A 16,275-nucleotide genomic window follows, 5' to 3' on the forward strand; every position below is an offset into this window, starting at 1 on the left:
AAACTGTAAAGTAGTATACAAATGTTAGCTATTATTGTTATGTGAACATGCATCATTCTCATCGCCATTATTATTTTACCCTTTGGGCAGGTTCCTCGGGTCTTTGTGAACTTAGTAACTGTGCTATCAATTGTCAGCCTGAGGGAGCTGTACCAGGAGGAGAGCATCAACTGTCCAAGGGTAATACTCAGGTATGGAACATTGTTCTCCAGGAGACTCGGGCTATAAGAGAGTCATGAAGAAAAGAGCCTCAATTATTTAGAAAGTCTTATAGAGGGGGCAGCTGGGTGGCTCAGTGGAATGAGAACCAGGCCCAGGATGGGAGGTCCTGGGTTCCAATCTGGCCTCGGACACTTCCCAGCTGTGTGACCCTGGGCAAGTCACTCAACCTCCATTGCCTAGCCCTTGCCACTCTTCTGCCTTGGAACCAATACACAGTATTAACTCTAAGATGGAAGGTAAGGGTTTTTATTGTTGTTGCTGAAGTTCAATAGAGTAACCTGAATGTTGGTGATGTAGGTGGTCTTAAGGCAGTCTACTTCCCCCACCCCAACTTTTTTTTTAACTGAAAGGGGATTTGGGAATAAGGGAAATAGCCAGGAATGCCTGAAGCATTCACCTGAGGTGATAGTCCCAAGGATGAGTAGCTGTGGCTCTCTTCACTCAATTTCTACTATCATTGATACTAGAGCAGCTGCTTGACAGTCAATCAAGAAATATTCATTCAATACCCATGAGATGCCAGGCACTAGGGGGCTGGAGATAAAAGGCAAAAAATCAAACAAACCCAAACCTGGCCTCAAAGAGCTTTCTATTGTGGAAACCATTTAAGCTCAGGCAAAACATATATAGAGAAAATGATACAAAATAATGGACCACCTGGGAGGTGTAACATTTAAAAATGAATATTATAACAAATGTAATATTTAGAAATTAGTTTGGAAATATAATGTTTGTAAAATAAATTGGTGTGGTCACCGTTTGTAAAATAATTAACCCTTAAGTCATGAGGATGATAGTAGCTTTTAATAATTTAATTTTAATATATAAGAAAGAAATAAGGAGGGAAGGAAATAGAAAAATATTTCCTAGCCTGCCACCCTAATCTTACCAGCCCACGTGGGTGTCTTCCACCCAAGCCACCAAAGCCAAGTCACAGACAAGGTCCCAACCAAAATCTCCAGAGAAAAAGCCCAGCCTACTCCACAGTCTCATTTTTATAGTCCTCCTTCTCCATGTCATGTCCTTTTCCTGTGTGTTGGTCTAACACATCTCAGGTACCAATCAAAATCTCTATTTGGAGCATTCCAGCCAAGCCAATGGGCTGGTGTGGACAAGCAGAAAGTTCATGATCCTTGGAACAAGGGTGTCAGGCTTTTCTGCTCAGGAGAGAATTCTAGGATTGGATAGGATCCTTTGACACCACTGTGTTCATCTCTATTCTGAATTCAAATCATGCTAACACTACTTTCCAACCTTTTCTCTCAATTGGCATTATAAATGTTTAAAAGAGGGGGCAGCTCAGTGGCTCAGTGGAAAGAGAACCAGGCCTAGAGATGGGAGGTCTTGGGTTCAAATTTGACCTCAGACACTTCCCAGCTTTGTGACCCTGGGCAAGACACCTGACCCCCATTGCCTACCCTTACTGCTCTTCTGCCTTGGAACCAATACACAGTATTGATTCTAAGAGAGAAGGCAAAGACTTTTTAAAAAAAACTGTTTAAAAGGGGAAAGATCATAACCCTTATAGACGAGAAGTCCTCCTTCGTGTCTAATCAGAATCTCTTCCATTCTTTACTAGAAATAGAGGGTAGAAATCTGCACACCATTGTTTCTATAGTATCCCATAGTATGCTTGTAAGTTGTTAAATTTTTTCCTAACTTTTCCTGAGCCAAATTCATAGATTAGTCTGATTGTGGAGTTTAGAGCTCACAGGAATCTTAAAAGTCTAATTTGACCCTTCATTTTATAGTTGACCCTTGGACCATAGATTTATCACTGGGGAGAGGGAGAGAATCTTATTGACCATCTTTTTCAACTTACCCAAGGTCACACAAATATAAATATAGCAGAGGTAGAAGACAAATTCAAGTCCTCCCATTCCAAATCCAATATCCTTTTTTTTTTTAAACCTTACCTCCCATCTTAGAATTGGCCTGGCTCTTTAAGCACCGAATCACCTAGTTGCCTACCTCCAATATTCTTTTTATGAGGTCACACTAAGGAAAGTGAAGGCCTAAGAGATAAAGCCCCTGGCCTGTGGCCACTTAAGTAATAAGTAGCAGAGCTGGCCTTCAAACCCAGCTCCCCAGGAGGATTTTATGGTAGAATAGAAAGGGTATTGGCTGCTAGAGTCAGATGAGGCCAGATTATTTGACTCTTCCATACTCCTTGGGGGACAGTTGAAGACTAAATTGAAAATCCTAAAAATCAAAGGAGAAATTAATAAAATTGAAAGTAATAAAAAGAACTATTGAAATAATAAATAAGACTAGGAGCTGGTTCTATTAAAAAAAAACAAATAAAAAAGAGTATTGGTTAGTTTGATTAAAAAAAAGGAAAGAAAGAAGACAATCAAATTACCAGTATCAAAAAGAAAAGGATGATTTCACCTCTAATGAAGAGGAAATTGAAGCTATTAAATCTGATAATCTAGGTGAAATGGATGAATATTTCAAAAAATACAAATTCCCTAGATTAACAAAAGAGGAAATATAATATTTAAATAATCCCATCTCAGAAAAAGAAATTGAACAAACCATCATTGAACTCCCCATACTCCTTGGGGGACCTTGGGCAAGTGCTTATTCTCCCTGGTTCTCTATCTTCTTAGTTGTAAAATGATAGGTTTGGACTAGATGATCCATTCCAACTTAGAGAAATCCTGGTGCTATGGACAGAGCACTGATCTTAACATCAAAGAGTTCTAGATGCAAATCCCATCTCAGACATTTATAAGCTGTATGATCTTGGGCAAGTCACTGGGCGTCAGTTTTCCCATCTGTAAAATGAGAAATTCCATTTAATGTCCTCTAAAGTGTCTTCCAGCTTTAAGTATATATTCTGTGTTGTCTGAGATATCTTTTTAATTTAAATTCTAGATCTAATGTTCCTATAATACCAATTTCTTTCACCTATCTTCCTTTGGGGATATTTCTGGGGCATTTTGGCCAAATAAATGCTTCCTTTCTTCCATTCTTCTTTCCTCCCATCCTTCCTTTCATTCTTCCTTTCTTCCATCTTTCCTTTCTTTCTTTCATCTTTCTTTTCTTTCTTTCATCTTTCCTTTCTTTTTTCATCCTTCCTTCCATCTTTTCTTCCTTCCATCCTTTCTTCCTCCCATCCTTCCTTCCATCCTTCTTTCCTGTATTCCTTCCGTCTTTCCTTTCTTTCTTTCATCTTTCCTTTCTTTTTCATCCTTCCTTCCATTTTTCCTTTCTTACTTCCATCCTTCCATCCTTCCATCCTTCCTTCCATCCTTCCATCCTTCCTTCCTTCCTTCCATCCTTCCATCCTTCCATTTTTCCTTCCTTCTATCCTTCCTTCCTTTCATTCTTCCTTCCTTCTATCTATTCTTTCTTCCTTCCATCCTTCTTTCCTTCTATCCTTCCTTCATTCCTCCCTTCTTTCCGCTCCTTATAGACCCTTCCCAAATACTCCACAAGTTGATCTGCCTATGGGTTTTCAGATGAAAATCATCTTCCAGAGTAGCGCTCACCATGATTTCAAAGCTCCTCTTTGAAATACATCAATCATTACTTCTTTCTGCCTCCCACCTCCTCTGGTTATAAGGTTACCCATAGCTTTGGATATATTCTTTCCCTCCTATTGCAGAGTCACAAACAGAAGTGCCTGTCCCCCAGATTCCCAAACTCAAAGGGATTTTCCCCCACCCCTGACCCCTGTGCCCCAGCTAGCTGAACTTGAAATAAAAGCTGCTGCCTCTCTTAAAACTGTGCAAATTCCAAGTGATGGGCCTCATGGGGTGGGGACTTCTCTGGATTCCAATCTGCAGGTCCCTGTGCCCTTGTGTGCTGAAGTTTAAGGACAATTCCACCGAGCTCACCACCCTCATTGAGTTGAACAAACAATACCAGGTAAGATGGAAGGGAGACAGGTTGACTTAAGGGATTTAATGTGAATGCATTACCAATTCTGGACTCTTCTCAAAGAGATCTTTTAATGCTCAAGGAAATTTGACTTTGGCTTGGGAGGTGAATACTGCTGACTAGTATGCAATTTGGATTTGAAGCTCATTAATTCAAAGAGATGGAAAGGAACTTAATGCACTCAGCCCCAACCTCATTGTGGATGGTTTTTTTGTTTGTTTGTTTGTTTTGTTTTGTTTTGGTCCTTACCTTCTGTCTTAGAATCAATATTGTGTTTTGGTTCCAAGGCAGAAGAGAGATATAGGCTAGGCAATGAGGGTAAGTGACTTGCCCAGGTTCACACAGCTTGAAAGTGTCTGAAGTCAAATCTGAACTCAGGACCTCCCATCTCTAGGCCTGGCTCTCAATCCACTGAACCACCTAGCTGCTCTAGCTGCTCCCTCCCCAACCCTTCATATTTCGCAGCAGCCAAAAAAGTAGAGAATCGGGGAGAAGCAGTCACTGACCTAAAGTCAGAGGCAAAACTGGAATCTGAACTGGAATCTTCTTGCCTTCTCCTTCTCTACCTTTGGGCAATGTATCAGTTGCCCAAAAATCAGTTGTGATTTGTGTCTTCTGAACACAAAAGGGATCTTAAAGCCCCTCTGAGTCTCAGTGTCACAGGCTCATTGATTTAAAGCTGCAAAGACCCATAGAGGAGAAATTATTTTCCAAAGGTTGCAGCTTTGGGAAGTAAGTGGCTGAGCCAGAATCTAGTAAATCTTGGTCCTCTGATTCCACCTCCACAAGACTATCTGTTCAATGGAAATAAATATTTTCAGCTGCACCTAGAATGGGTGCTGGGGTTAATCTATACCAATGAAGGGCAGAAGAAGCATGGATTAATGAAATTCAGAAATAATTCAAAACTTGTATTGGGCCCATAACTTCTACCTCTTTCACTACTAAACCTTTTATCAGAGCATTTAAGAATTAGCCGGGTGGGAGGTTCTGAGTTCAGATCTGGTCTCTGACACTTCTTAGCTGTGTGACCCTGGGCAAATCAGTTAACTCCCATTGTTTAGCTCTTTCCACTCTTCATTCTTGGAACCAAAACCCAGTATTGATTCTAAGACAGAAGGCAGTTTTTTAAAAATGGTAGCCAGATTACCATGTCTCATCCTTTCTGTTTTTATACCATAACTATATGAATGACATTACATAATCGTAATGGGTTGAGGACAGAAGCAGGAGGCACAGACAATCATCAGACTAGGAAAATAGACCCTGAACAATTGAACTTTAGAGGTAGCTAGGTAGTGCAGTGGATGGAGTTCAGAGCCTGAAGTCAGAAAGACCTGAATTCAAATATGATCTCAGTTACTATCTTTGTCCAAGCCACTTTGTCCAAGCGACTTTGTCCAAGCCACTTAAGTATGCCTCTGTTTACTCATCTGCAAAATGAATTGGAGAAGGAAATAGCAAATTTTTACCCAAACAAACCCAAATGGAGTTCCTAAAAGTTGGACATGATTGAACAACAGGAAAGGTTTATCCATTTTTTCTTGGTTGACTCTTTGGCCACTGGGTTATATACTTTAGGGTTCAAGTTTTCTAGTTCTGTTTTTTTTCTGGTAAAACAAAAGAAATTTGTAGAGTAGTCCTGCTACCTGATGAGAGGGTTTGCCCAAGGGAATCTGGGGAAACCCCTTCTAACTCTTGCTTTAGTTCGTTTTTTTTTTTCTCTTCACCTCTTTCAGGAGGAAACTCACCGACTGGTTGACAGTGGGAGATATGATACCAGGGATGATTTCACAGTGGTTTTGCAACCATTTTTGGAGCAAGTTCCTATGCCAAAGACCCCGGTAAAAAAAGAACTCCAAAAGATGAATTTCTTATCTTTTGCCTCTAGTGATCTTGGTCACATGATTTCTCTCACCCTCAATTTTCCTCTTTCTATGACTAGGAGGGACTGCCTGATAGTTCTTTCTTTGCCCCAGATTGTTTCCACTTTCACAGCAAGGCCCATGCACGTGTAGCCAGATCTCTCTGGAACAACATGGTAAGTCAGAATATCTCTGCTTTAATGGGAAAATTATTTTTACTTAACTCAGAGGCTCTATGACCTAAAAAACAGAGGGGGGCCACTATTGCCCAGAGGTTAGAGATCCAGGTCCAGAGATGAGAGGTTCAAATCTGGCCTCAGATACTTCCCAGCTGTGTGACCCTGGGATAGTCACTTAACCCCTATTGCCTAGCCCTTACTGCTCTTCTACCATAGAATCAGTATTGATTCTAAGATGAAAAGTAAGGGTGTTTTTTTTTAAAGGGAGTATAGGCAATAAATCCAAGGAGTGATTTTCTATTCTCCCTACGTATGCTCTCCTCCCTATTCATGATCTTGACCTTTTTGCCCCAATTAATTCTATATTTAGTTAGGTTCAAAAAATCCATTGCAAAGGAGTGGGATGGAGGAGGTATGGCTAAACAACAGTTAGTATGAAAAAGATCTCAGGGTCATAGCCACCGTGGTCCTAGAGCCAAATCAAATTGGCTTGTGAAAGCTGATGGTTAAATTTTCAGCAGAAGCATCTGAAGGTCAGAAATCAGCTTGGTTTATTATTTTATTGATTGTCTAGAGTTAAGACACTGATGGAGAAAATGTCTAATAGAATACGGAATGAGGGAGGTGACAGTCCTGTCATGCTCTGCCTGATCATACAGACCAGCTTGATCTCAGTTTTGAGAAGGACAATGACAAACTATAGTCCATTCAAACAAAGGCAGCCAGGATGGTGAGAGGGATGTAGATGATCCTTTATAAGGTTCTTTTGGACATTAGATTGTAAGCTCTATTGAAATGTGAGTTTTTTGAGGGCAGGCATTATTTTACTTTTACTTTTGAATCATCATCTAGCATAGTACCTGGCACATAATAGGTACTTAATAAATGCTTGTTGATTTTTTTTAATATTTTAAAGGAAAAGTCTGGAGGTGAAGAGAAACACAGGAGGAAATGTTGACAACATAAAACAAAACTCAATGAAAGTTTATTTAAATGTAAATGCTTGTTGACTGACATAGACTAGGCATTTAATACGTGCTTTTTGACTGCTCATTTGAAGGAACTTTGGATATTTAACCTGAAAAAATAGATTTAGGACACAAAACGAGAGATACTTTTAAGCCTTTGAAGGAATGGCATGCCAAAGAGAGAACAGACTTCTTTTTGGTCCCAGAAGACAAAATGGAAAATGGGGAGTAGGAGTCTCAGAGTTCATAGAAGACCCTTTCTACCTCTTCAGAGTTGTTCACAAGGTAGTCCTCATCTCTAGAGGTCTTCAAGAAGAGGTTGAATGACCCCTTGCTATTGTTACAGAGGACACTTTTTATCAACATAGCAGTTGGACTAGATACCCTTTAAGGTCCTCTGTGATTTGTATTTTTCTTACTCTTCTCCCAACCATTTTTTTTCCATTTAGCTGGAACCAGTTGGAGAGAAGAAAAAAGAAGAGAATCTTGAAAACATAGTCGATTTAATTTGCCCTAGTGAGGTAAAGTACTTTGAAAAAATTTTACACTCTTTACTTTTTAACTTTAAACTCATTTGTTACATTAAAATACCCACTTAACTCCCTCTCTCCCTATCATCTTTGCAATGTTCTGTTGCCTCTGTACCCCCTTACCTGCCCCCAACAACACTCTGAGAACACATTGTTCTGTTATTATGACACTCACATTGGGCACAATCTTAAACAAGCAGGGTGTTTCACGTGGGTCCTAGGAGGAGGTGTTGGGGTTGGCCCAGGAAAATTAGTTTCCTATTTCCTACTGAATGAATGTCAAATCCTCAGCTTTGTATTCAAAGACTTACAGAACTTGACACCCCACACATTTTCAGCTTTTTCTCATTCTGCTCAACCATCCATTCACTCTATGTCTCAAGCAGACTGGGCTATTTGTCTTCCCTCATACATGTCCTATGCTTTTTGTTCCTGCCGTCACCAAAGCTTGAAATGTCCTCTCCAATATCCTTTTATCCTTCTTGAATTCCTAGCCATCCTTCAAAGCCCAGCACAAATGTCACATCCTCCTGTAAATCCTCCACATTCTCCCTAGTCAGGCCCCTCAGGCTCTTCAAGTAATGACCTTTCTTCTTTAGACCCCACCTGACATTTGACTTACACATCTCTCATGCATTTGTCACATATTTTGTATCTTAATCTTTATACATGTACACATACTTATTGTTAACCCAGCATGTGTAATATCCACTAGTCTAGGTGACCCTGGGTAAATCACCTAACCCCAATTGCCTAGCCCTTATTGCTCTTCTGCCTTGGAACCAACACATGTATTGATTCTAAGACAGAAAGTCAGGGTTTAAAAAAAAATGTCCTAGATGAGAAGGTCCATGAAAGCAGAAAGTGTTGTCTTCATTTTGTTTCTTGTAGTACCTATGAAAGTCTTTGCGTGTGGTAGATGCTTAATAAATTTGTTAAATTGAACTAAAGGGTATGGAATAGGGTCTGTGCTCTATGGATATCCTGGTAATTAGGGAAATTAAGTCAAATGGAATAGGGGTAGAAAAGAGTTTTCAGGTGGTTGAGTTATAGAGTTGCTTTTATGTCGACCTGTTGTTTTTCTAACCCTTACCTTCTGATTTAGAATCAATACTAAGTATCAGGTCCAAAGCAAAGGAGAGGTAAGGATTAGACAAAAGTGGGGTTAAGTGACTTGCCCAAGGTCACACAGCTAGGAAGCTTCTGAGGCCATATTTGAACCCAGTTTTGGACTCAACTCTAGGCCTAGGGCTCTATCCACTGAGCCACCTACATGCCCTTTGTGATGATTTGTGAAACAGAGTGAGGTGCATGTGTAGTAGTACAACCAAAAATGCACCTGGGTAGAGAGGGTCAAAAAGCTAATCAAAGACAGAGGTAATTGGGGAAAAATCTAAAAGGGTGAGAGCTAAAATCAGACCAACAGGGAAACAGGGGGTGTTGGCAAATTCAGTGGAAAGAGTACTAGCTTAGGAAGTAGAAGACCTGAAGTCAAGTCCTGGTCTTACCATTTATAAAGGGCAGCTGATGGCTTAGTGGATAGAGTGGCAAGTCTGAAGTGAGAATAATGAGTTCAAATCCAGCCTCAGACACTAACTGTGTGACCCTGGGTAACTCTGCCTCAGTTTCCTTATCTATAAAATAGGTATAAGAACAAGACTACCTCTGCATCATAGGTTCTTGTGAGGAACAAATGAGATAATAATTGAAAAGCACTTAGCAGAGTGCCTGGCACATAATAAGCATCATATAAATGTTATCTCTCCTTGTTGTTGATGTTCCTATTCATATGTGTTTGTGTGTTTGTGTGTGTGTGTGTGTATAATCTCTGTCCCTTTACCATTCATTTTCCTCATTAGTAAAATGAAGATGAATGAGACTTTTCTGTACTTCCTTCAGGGTTGTTGTAGTAAATGAGAGAATCCATTTAAGGAGTTCTGTTGATATGAAAGGAAGGACCATCTAATTTACAAGCTCTGTTTAGAATCGGTCAGGGACAGAGACGCATACACATGGCAAACGCAGCAGTGACAGCAGCGGAAGTCTTAGTAGCACTTGCAGCACTCGTAACACTAGCAAAGCTGCTGATAACACTAATACTGCTAATAGTCGTGGTGGTAGCTGTACTAGCAATAGAAAAGAATAACGGTAGAAGTGATGCTACTGGCAATAGTGCTGGCAATAGTAGCAAAGAAAAGGAACACTACTATATAGCAAGAGCAGTAGTAACAATTGCAATAAAAATAATAGTAGCAAGAGCAGTGATAATAGCAAAAGCAGAAGTAACAGTAATAGCATTAAGAGCAATAATAGTAGCAACTGCAGAAGTAGCAGTACTACCAGAAATAATAATAGTAGCAATAACAGTAATAACAAGAGCAGAAATAGCAATAACCATCGAAATAATGATAGTAGTCATAATTGCAGTAGTGGAAATAACAGCAACAGCATTAAGAAGAGTAACCGCAATAGCAGAAATATCATTAAGAGTAGAATTAATAATAGCAATAATAGCAAGAGCAGAAATAACAACAGGAATATTAATAGTAGTAATAATGGCAATGTCAGAAATAGCAGTAACAGCATTAAGAGCAATAATAACAATAGCAGAGATAGTAATAATAGAAATAATAATAGTAATAAGAGCGGAAATAACAAGTACAATAGAAATAATAGTAGCAAGAGCAGTACTAGAGTTGCAATAGTAGAAATAACAATAATAGCATTAAGAGCAGTAATAGTAGCAATAGAGATAACAACGCTAGCATTGAGCAGTATGACTAGCAATAGCAGTAATAGTAGAAGTAATAAGAGTAACAATAGCAATCATATTTAAACTAGTAAAGGTAACAATAGTAGCATTAAGCAGTAATAAGAGCAATAGCTGGGCAACTAGGTGATAAGTAGAGGCTGAAATCTGGAAGACTGAATCTGATCTCAGACTAAACTTACTAGGAAAAATAAGCTGGAGAAGGACATAGTAAGCCACTTCAGTATTGCTGCTAAGAGAACTCCAAACGGAGTCATGAAGAGTCCCAAACTCCTGAAATGACTGAACAGCAAAGCAACAAATCAATAGCAATAATAGTAGCAATGCAAGTGTTTACAATAGCAGCAAGAACGATAATAGCAATACCAGAAGTATGCATCATAGTGAAGTAACAAGAGTAGCAAAAGCAGTAACCATCACAATACAGAAATTGAAGAATGAGTCTAAATCTATCAGCTTATGATTTTCAAGTGCTAGGTAAATGTCCGTTCTTATTAGTGAGGTCTCAGAGGTGGGACAGCTAGGTAGCACAGTGGATAGAGTTAGTCCTGGAGTTCAGAGGATCTGGGTTCAAATTATGACTTCAAATACTTCTTAGCTAACTCACTCAGCCCCAATTGTTGAACCCTTACCACTCTAGCATTGATACAAAGATAGAAAGTAAGGGTTGGTTTTTCTTAATCTCACAATTAGGCTGCTCAGTGTATAGCAATTGGCTGATCATGCTCTTTGTTTTTTTTTTTAAACAGAGTCAGCCCTACCTCCGAACCTATAAGAACAGCAATTATACCTATCCAACAGCAACTCCTACCAGCAGCCCCAAACCGGTATTGCTCTTTTGTTTTTATTTGGATTCAAAAGCAAGTACAGTAGTGATTATCTACAGCAGGGCTGTCTGAATGGCACTGTGTGGGCATGTGAATGGTCTGTACTAGAAACAGCAGAGTGTATCTGTTCACTCACTCCTTGAAAAAGCCAACCTGATGCTCTCCCTTGATCTGAAAACCTGAATTTGGATCCAGGATGTGACAGTTATTACCCATGTGACTTTGAGCAAGTCATTTAACTCCTCTGGGCCCCAGTTTCTTTATCTATAAGATGGGCGAGTTGACTGCCTTGACCTCAAGGGTCCCTATCAGTAGTATTCAATCCATGATGCCATGATCTTCCAGGGAAACAAAAAACATGAGCAAAACAGGGAAGGATTTATCAACCTTCTGCCCAGTACAACCAATCAAATCACAGCTTTTATCAATAGCAGAGGAGCTAATCATCTTTCCCTTTCTAAGGTGGGTGCTGTATTGGGCTGTGTTTTTGATGTCCCCTCGTGTCATTTAGCTCCACTCTGTTTTTTTAGGATTATGGGAGCCAGCTGTGGTGTGAAGACAGAGCTCCTTCTGCCTCTTTCCCCACGTCAGGTAAGAACCTCCCAACAAATAGGGGCTGGAATGTTTACTTCTTCAGCACTCTTGGAGCAATTGTGTCTCATTTACTGTTTGAATTAAACCTTTAAATCTGAACTAAGTCCCATTTCCTAGTTGCTTTTGCCAGCATGGATTGCCAAAGTGGACCTAAATGTTGATAGACTCCTGCCATTGCAGTGCTGTGGCATGGTTCTCTTCAGCTCACCTTTAACTGCTTGCTTAGCCCACTCCTCGTGGCTTTTAGGGCCCCATGGCAGCTGGGATCCTTTGTCTTCTCAGCTTCTTAGGCTAGATCACAAATAGGAGTAATCAAAAGGACTCACTCATCAAAGTCCTCAGATTAAGCACCTACTGCATGCCAGACACTGTACAAAAGGCTTTACAAATGTTATCACATTTAATCCACTGAGTCACCATAGAGTGGATCTGGTGCTAAAGCTGGAGATGCCACCCAGGACTAGAGAACCTCTCTCTCTGAAACTTCAATTGGTAACCTGGGCATAACAACTTTGCCCACTCTGCAGGAGTGTGAAAGTGAATGTATGGAAGTAGAAGGGGTGGGGGAGGTGGTCTGTAAAGTCCCTGAATCCCTTCAAAAGAGAGTGAGGCAATGGGAAGCCAGGTGGCTCAGTGGATTGAGAGCCAAGCCTAGAAATGAGCGGTTTTGGCTTCACATACTTTCTAGCTGTGTGACCCTAGGAAAGTCATTTAACCTCTATCACCTAGTTCTTACCTCTCTTTTGCCTTAGGATCATTTCTAAGATAGAAGGTAAGGGTTTTTGAGAGAGATGTGAAAAATAAAATTACAGAATTTTAGAGCCAAAGCGGGGTGGGAGGTAATTAAATTTGGTGACTTTGATCTATTAATCTTTTCTCTGTTAAATATCACTTCCCATTCATGTCTTCTACTCCAGTCAATAGAATCCTCTCCTCTAACAAATAAGTCAAGCACAAAAATCGTACATACAATGATGGTCCTAAAAAATACATGCCCCAGTCTGCACCTGTAGACCACCACTTCTGCCACGAGTAGGGCAAGCTTTACCATCTGATTTCAGAAGTCATAATTGGGCACCACAATGATCAGAGTTCTGAAGCTTTTCAATGTTGTTGCTCAGTCTCTGAATTTTACGGAGGATGAAACTGGGGCCCAGGGATATAAAGTGGCTCAAATAAGGTAATATGAGTTAAGTATAAGATCCCAAGTAGTCTTCATGCTGCCTCGCAGGCAACATTAGCATTATTGAGGAACCAAAATCCAGAAATTAATTTTAATATTTCATCGACATTTTATTTTATTAGAGACTGGCTAGTGCCCATCTGATCTGTGCATCTTTAAAACTGAGTTCTATTTGAATATACACATGCATGCACACATGAATGCACACACAAACACATGTACACATACATGCACACACCACACCCCTTGCCTCCATAGGAGACTCCAAGGTCAAGCTCTATACAACATGAGTAGCTGTTTTGATTTTGACCATCCTTTTTCTTCAAGATCTCCCCAGAATTCCTTCTTCTCTGCCTCTTTTATTCAGTAACTGATGCTTATTTACCAATCTTATCCCTTAAAAAACTACTGTTGTTTCTTTGTGCTCTCTATTTCTCTGGCTTTATCCCTTCATCCTTTTACTCTTTCACCAAGAGAATGACAGATCCAAATGCCCAGGATGTGGGACCGTGGTTCATCGCTCAGGGTCCCTGTTCAAAAAGAAGACCATGATCATGAACACTAATCCACTGTGAGGAAGTTGTGGTTTTAACTCACAACCTTAACATTCTTTTTGGCCATCTCCCTGAGGCTTCCCTACATATTCCTAAAGTTTCCAAGTCTATAATCTCCACTCAGTCACGAGGCCTATGCTACACAATTGTGCTAAAAAGCATTTGTGTATGCAGACAAGAGGCATCATGGGTGACTGGTAGAGTGTTAAACTTAGAATCAAGAAGACATGGGTTCAAATCCTACCGACGTCATACATATACTCACCGTGTAACCTGAGGAAGTCACTTAGCCTCTGTGTACTAAGGGCAGGTACCTAGGACTTATCAAGGCCAGAGGGATTAATAAACTTCTCTATACCTGATACTGATGAAATTATAGCTCCTTCACATGCACCGCATGCTGTGCAAGGCTTAATTTGGGTAAGCCATGACCTTTACTCATGGAGCTTACCATCCAATAGACACGAATATTAGGCACAGATACAAATGATGGAAATGATATGATATGATAATGCTTCTGAGGGGTGCAGAACAAAGTTTCTTGTGAGATTTTAGGGAATAGGTCATTAGCAACAGAGGGCACTTCTTTTTTTTTTTTTTAAACCCTTACCTTCCGTCTTGGAGTCAATACTGTGTATTGGCTCCAAGGCAGAAGAGTGGTAAGGGTAGGCAATGGGGGTCAAGTGACTTGCCCAGGGTCACACAGCTAGGAAGTGGCTGAGGCTGGATTTGAACCTAGGACCTCCCGTCTCTAGGCCTGGCTCTCAATCCACTGAGCTACCCAGCTGCCCCCCAGAGGGCACTTCTTGAAGGAGATACTATTTGAGCTGAAATTTAAATGATAGGTAGGAATTCAACAATTACCCTGAGGTAGGGGAATATGCCAAGGATCTAAGTGGTCTAGCCCAGCCAAAGCACAGTGCGCCAGCAGATGTGTCCTTTCCCAGCAGAAGCCAATGAAAAACATATGTTTCTCCTTCCACTTTGGTTCATAAATCTAGTATGAGGACAGTCCTCAGAAGTCATCTGGTCCAACCCACTTTGTTTTGCAAATGAGGAAACTGAGACCAGAGAGTTTAAGTGATTTGCCCAAGGTCACATATGCATTAAGTGACAATGCTTGGATCCAAATTCAGATTCTATAACTCCCAAAGTAGAGGGTTGGGGAGGTATGAAGCAAGAGGGTAAGAAAGGGACAGGGTCTAGGTCTGTGATTTCATCAGTCTGAGGAGCTTGCATGCTGGAAATGCCCTCCAGTGATGTAGATTGGCAACTCCTCTGTAATTTATAGTTTTAGAGAATACAGTAAGATATGTGACTTGCCCACAGTCATATAGCTAGTATGTGTCCAAGGCAGAACATCATCTCAAGTCTTCCTGACTCCAAGTCTTACAGACTCTTTGTCCATATCCAAACAACATTTCAGGTAGGATTCTAGAAGGTTTGTCTTAATTGTCAAACCAGGGCTCCCACCTGGACCCCTGCAGGTTCCTCTCCACCCGCAAATTCAGGAATAAGTTGGCTGTCATCACATGTAATCAGCCTACATTCATGCTACTTAGTCCTGAGAATTTCCACCTACATCTTTGGCTCTGTAGAATTGCCTCCTCCTTTTCACATTCTCTACCTAGACCCCTTGAATTCCCAGCTTCCCATAATGCCCTTCCTTGCCTATTGCCTCCAGGACAGCCCCAACCCACTGACCATCAGTGCCTCCCATCTCCTTTGGGCAAACCAGGATTAAATTCTGACTTCTGTCTCCTTCCAAAATGCTGATGCATATCTATTTGCCTTTCCAGTACATGCTCTGAAACCAGCAGACATTCAAGTCGTTGCAGCTGTGGGTGATTCTCTGACTGTAAGGAAATGTGTGCCACTGTCAAGCGTTGGGTAATAGGGTGGGATGAACAGGAATGCTTCCTGGTAGTATGAAGCAGCCTTTTCCCATCTGCTTGCCCCTATGATTGGCCACCAAGAAGGAGCTAGGGGGTGGCTTCTTTATACAGAGTAAAGCTCCCATTATCTGAGAAAAGGAAGACCGTTTTTTTCCATTCCCAGAAAAACCTTCTGCTTCTGGCAAGACTCCCAAGGCTTTGACATCATTACAGCATGATGCAGAGAGAATGGATAGGTGACTAAAACACCCAAGCCCAGCCTCTCTGTTAACAGAGATTTAATCTTGGAAGGGACCTGCCTGAGTCCAAAAGGCTAATACTCCTAGAACAAAAAAGCTATGATGATGATGAAAATAAGAATGGAAATTACAAACCCACATTATGTTTGTATATCTCAGAACCATTTTAAAAATGCTTTTACATTCATGACTTTACTCAATTCTCAACTTCATTTGAGTAGAGAGGGCAGGCAAGTGGTGTGGGAGAGTAGATAGAATACTGGACTTTTAGTTGGGAAAACATGAGTCTCAATTCTACCTCTGTGATGCTGAGCAAGTCATTTAAACTCATTGAGCCTCAGTCTCTCTACCCATAAAATGGGACATTGTTGATTCCCGTTTGTTTTCCCCCCCAAAAAATCATGTATGTATTTATGGAAAATTAAACTTTAAAGCATTATATGAAAACCAGTTATTAGTCCCATTTTAAGAAAAAGAATTTGAGGCATAGAGAAGTTAAATGATTTGGCCCACGCCATAGCAGCAGAGAAAAGATTAGTCCCAACATCCCTCAAGCACTAA

General features: G+C 40.5%; 1 protein-coding gene across 2 annotated transcripts in view; it reads left to right on the forward strand.

Moving 5' to 3' along the window:
* Positions 1 to 16,275, forward strand: part of PLB1 (phospholipase B1) — a 241,736-nt gene that overhangs the window by 129,341 nt on the left and 96,120 nt on the right. For both annotated transcript variants that reach the window (XM_056818431.1, NM_001077185.1), the window contains 8 exon segments: positions 91 to 191; positions 4,017 to 4,098; positions 5,850 to 5,954; positions 6,056 to 6,151; positions 7,572 to 7,643; positions 11,172 to 11,249; positions 11,780 to 11,840; positions 15,380 to 15,438. In XM_056818431.1, the coding sequence (XP_056674409.1) occupies positions 91 to 191; positions 4,017 to 4,098; positions 5,850 to 5,954; positions 6,056 to 6,151; positions 7,572 to 7,643; positions 11,172 to 11,249; positions 11,780 to 11,840; positions 15,380 to 15,438 (654 nt within the window).

This window comes from Monodelphis domestica, chromosome 1 (assembly GCF_027887165.1).
Source record: "Monodelphis domestica isolate mMonDom1 chromosome 1, mMonDom1.pri, whole genome shotgun sequence".
Lineage (NCBI taxonomy): Eukaryota > Metazoa > Chordata > Mammalia > Didelphimorphia > Didelphidae > Monodelphis > Monodelphis domestica.